This window comes from Prunus dulcis, chromosome 8 (assembly GCF_902201215.1).
Source record: "Prunus dulcis chromosome 8, ALMONDv2, whole genome shotgun sequence".
Classification (NCBI taxonomy): Eukaryota; Viridiplantae; Streptophyta; class Magnoliopsida; order Rosales; family Rosaceae; genus Prunus; species Prunus dulcis.
Window position 1 is genome coordinate 19394314 of NC_047657.1, and position 4597 is coordinate 19398910.

The 4597-nt window shown below is 39.2% G+C and overlaps 1 protein-coding gene across 1 annotated transcript; it reads left to right on the forward strand.

Annotated features, from left to right (window-relative positions):
* The first annotated feature begins 392 nt into the window (after positions 1 to 392).
* Positions 393 to 4127, forward strand: LOC117636443 (pentatricopeptide repeat-containing protein At2g30780-like). The gene is made up of 3 exons (XM_034370935.1): positions 393 to 966; positions 1604 to 2849; positions 3922 to 4127. The coding sequence occupies exons 1-2, from the start codon at positions 532 to 534 to the stop codon at positions 2726 to 2728; spliced, it is 1560 nt and encodes a 519-aa protein (XP_034226826.1). The 5' UTR covers positions 393 to 531; the 3' UTR covers positions 2729 to 2849; positions 3922 to 4127.
* Positions 4128 to 4597: the final 470 nt, after the last annotated feature.

Genomic DNA, 4597 nt, shown 5'->3' on the forward strand with positions numbered 1-4597 from the left:
TTCCAACATTGTTCGATTTCGATTCCTCTCTTCTCAATATCGTTTGAAGAGAGAAAAAAAAAAACCAAAAGCTTTTAGTTTAGGAAAAAGCCACCCACATCTTTGTGGGTTGTGACCAAACAGAACCTAATAGTTTGTGGGCTGAATGGGTTTGAGATCGGAAGGTTGGTTTGGAGCCTTGATTTGGGCTTATCAATAAAAGCAACGCATACTGGGCCTGCCTAGATGGGTCGAGTACCAACCCACATTATGTGAAGCATATGGGCCGAAATCCATACCTATTTAGCCCAACCCAACCAACTTTTCTATCTCTTTTTTCTTCATTTTCTTATATGATAATCTATAAATAAAATGTGATTTGTTACTTTGTATTAATTTAGGGGAAAGAGAAATAAGACAATAAGAAAATAGTAAACCAAATCCCAAACATTGGTGTTGGACCATTGGCCGCCGGGTAGTCTATCGACAGGCAGAGAGAAAAACCCTGGTAAAACCCAGAATGCACACAACGGTCGCCACTAACACCAAGCAATGAAGCGAGTTTGGAAGCTATCAGACGCCGCCCAATCAGAGCTTCTCTGCCGCCACAGATGCTCTTCCAAAACCAAAACCCTACCTCCTTACAATCTCACCCTCACCAACTCCCCTAATTACAGATTCACCCGCGATGTCAATGCCCAGAACCATTCATCTTCCTCTCCATCTTCATCTTCCCCCACCTCCTTCCCAAGCATCATCGGTTTGTTCATCGACAAGCCCTCGCCCCAAGACCTGAGGGCCAGAGAGGATCTGGTGCACAAGGTCACGCAGTTGAGGGACGAACTGGTTCAGAATATTGGGGACTCTGACGAGTTTGTTAGAGTTTTGGAAGAGAAGGGCTCTTCTTTCTTTTCGAGCTATGGGAATGGATACGCTGTCGTTGAGCTTATGAACCAGTTACGTTCGTGGCCCCATTTAGCCGTGGAGGTAATTTCCCTCATAAAGTTTGAGACTTCAAACTAAAAGGTCAAAGCTTTTCGGTTTTAGGCGTGGTATATATGATATATGTAATCCCAGTGGTTTGTTTGATGTGCATTTAGTATAAGTTTTTGCTTATTTTACTAATTATGCAGCATAAGAATCAGCTGAAATGCCATTGTGTATCTATATGGGTCCAATTGCTTTTCAAAAAGATTGCTTGGGTTTTAGGCATGCTAGGAGTTTTTGACGGATAGCATATCTCATTTTCAGTTCTCTGTTCAGAATATGCACTGCTATTGCACTAACATGGAAACAGATTTTGTAAAATTTAATCACAGCAGAAGTTTCTACCCCTGGTTTATCCTGCTTAGGGCTCTTTCGAAGTCTATATGCATGGTGAATTGTTCTGAATTTTTAAGACTATCTAAAAGACAAAACACAACGGAATTGATTTGGTCTACGTGAGATGTGCTTGCGTCTGTAGAAAATTATCACAAACCCACAACAACAGACAGATGAATACTAAATGTAGGGAATGGCTAATCTTTACCGTGCCTTACCTATGTTAATTTCAGGTAAAATCTATTGGAAATGTTGGTTTTAATTATCTATTTTCTTTTCATTTGTTTTGCTTACGTTATAGGTTTTTTATTGGAGAAGAAAGCAGGTGGCTGGTGGCACTCCTATGACGCCGGAGGAGTATGCCAAGGCTATTACATTGGCAGGTAAAACCAAGAATGTTGAACTTGCTGTTGAGTTATTTACCGAGGCTCTAAACAAGCGAATCAAGACGACTTCTATTTATAATGCACTGATGAGTGCTTATATGTTCAATGGTCTTGCTGCTAAATGTCAGTCTTTGTTTCGGGACCTCAAGAGGGAACCAGATTGCAGTCCCACTATTGTAACATACAATATTCTTATTTCCGTCTTTGGTCGGTTGATGCTGGTTGATCATATGGAGGCAACTCTCCAGGGCTTAAATGATTTAAATCTCTCGCCTAATTTAAGCACATACAACAATTTGATTGCCGGATATATTACAGCTTGGATGTGGGATAGTATGGAAGAAACTTTCCAAAATATGAAGGTGGGCCCTGTTAGTCCTGATACTAGCACCCACTTGCTAATGCTTCGAGGGTATGCTCATGCAGGTAATTTGGTAAAGATGGAGGAGACATATGAATTGGTAAAACATCACGTGAATGACAAGGAAATCCCATTGATAAGAGCTATGATATGTGCTTATTGCAAGAGTTCTGCCACAGACAGAGTGAAAAAGATTCACTCGCTAATGAAACTTATTCCAGAAAATGAATACAGACCTTGGTTGAATGTGTTGCTGATTAGGGTTTATGCTCAAGAGGATTGGTTTGAGGCAATGGAGAAGTCAATAGATGAGGCATTTGAGCACAAAATCTCCGTAACTACTACAGGTGTGATGCGATCTATAATTTCAAGTTACTTCCGATGCAATGAAGTGGACAGACTTGAAAATTTTGTGAAGCGTGCGGAATGTGCAAGGTGGAGAACTTTCAGGTCCCTGTATCATTGTAAGATGGTCATGTATGCATCACAAAAGCGCTTAGAAGAAATGGAGAGTGTGCTTAATGAGATGGAGAATTTTAACCTGGGCTGTACCAAAAGAACATTTTGGATATTGTACAAAGCCTACTCAAGGTGTGGTCAAAGATATAAGGTTGCGAAAATAATAGGATTAATGTGGAAGCATGGATATGACGTTCCTTTGGATGAATTGCTGTCATGATTCTTCCTTCCACTTTGGTAGAGCATATTGGATGACAGCAATTGCATAAAGCATTCAGCCAGTCATTGTGAATGGTTCATTACATCCATAAGGCGCAACAGAGATTCCACATTATTCACAGGTACATATCTTACCTCAGAAAGTGGCTTGTTGGTATTGACTCCCTTGCCTGAATTTTTTGTTGTAAGTACATGTATATCAGTCCAGGATGATTGCCCGCCATTTCCTATTAATATAACTGATTAGAATCCTATGGTTATATATTGTTGTCTGGCCTCTTTCTTTCTTTTCTTCCCTTTTCCAAAATGTTAGGAGACTGAGAGCCTTTCTATTTTCATCAACTGGCTGAGTGCCACCCTGGATTCACTGAAAAAGATGAATCAGCTCAAAAAGGTTTTCTTTCTCAAACAGCCATCTTTCATCACCTGCCCATTGAATTGATCCACAAGTTATATTGATGGCATTTTAGGATCCTTGAATGGAAGAATTTACACATCACATGATTCACATGCTTTGGGTAGACACTTGGGAAGTCTAAGTGTGAGCTGATTGCAGTAGTCTGTGCTGGCCTGTCTTGATTACTAGGAGGCTTCTTCTAAGTCAGCAATTTGTACAATAAGTTAGTTGTGGTTGAATTTCATTGATAATTATGCTTCACCTTTGAGATTACTTACCGGTTCTATAATGTCACACCACTGATATTATGAAAAATATTGTGGGCTGACCTTGGTAACCCGTGTTCTGTTGATTGTTGAACAATATATACTTAAATGTGAGTGAGTGTGAGTGCATGTGTGTAGCCTTGCCAAGAGATCATTCTAGATGTAGTGTGAATAGTATAACCGCAGATGAACCTGAATGGAGTTCCTTTGTTGAGATGCCAAAAAAGGAACAAAGGACTCTTATCTCCAACTAACACTGGGTAACTTTAACAAGCTTATGAATGTCGTTGCTGTCGCGTCCCGAATTCCTTGGATATTGAAATTATATGATTGGCCCCCATGCAACTACGTTACTGTCATTAGTCTGAATGAGAACTATTTATTTGGGTACTCTTAACCTCTTTCTGTGTATTTTATGGGTCAAGCCGAATCATGTGATTGCTCTTGAATTATGTTATTTCAGTTTTTGTCATCAGTTTATATAAGATTGGTTTCATATACACACAATTGATTGACTACGTTGGGTTGCAGAATCTGTACATTATTTCATTGACCAAGTGTACCAAACCGCCGAATGCCTATGGAAATCCAAATAAGTTCCACCAAGACATCATAGATTCAAAGAGGCGCCGCCGTCTGTCTTCCTGCAGAAAGTCCCAGCATTTGTGATTGAATCTGCCAATTATTATAGAAATTACATTGACAAAGAAGAGATAGTTCTTGACGTATTTGAAGGCTGTAGACGTATTTGAAGGCTGTAGATGATGTATCAAATTACATCTGAAACAAGAGCAAATAATACTTGGAAGCTGACTTCCAGATGTTGCATGTTAAATATTTTTGCTCGCAATTTAATATTTTCCTTTTGTTTTCTAGGAGGATGACCATCCAACTGCACCTTAAATGTATGTTGAGGGCATTTCTAGACTGACCTGTTTTGGTTGCTGGATCTGTTTATGAATTTTGAAAAAGGTGAACACTTGTTATTCTTCCCAAAGATTTCTTCTGTTGTTTAAATGTTTCAGCAGGCACCTCCTATATAATACATATCTTGTCTTTAGAAAATGGTCAGTGCTATTTGTACTTAATTCTGTGAGTGCCAAAAAATTATAAGATTTATTCATTTTAAAGTGCAAGTATCTAAATGAGTGCTGGTAGCATTACCCTAGAAAGACTGATGAGAATAATCCTCTACAACTTTTCTATA

Coding starts and splice junctions, on each gene's coding strand:
- LOC117636443 (XM_034370935.1), top strand. CDS start 532: ATGAAGCGAGTTTGGAAGCTATCAGACGCCGCCCAATCAGAGCTTCTC. Junction 967..1,603: donor GGCCCCATTTAGCCGTGGAG/GTAATTTCCCTC, acceptor CTTACGTTATAG/GTTTTTTATTGGAGAAGAAA.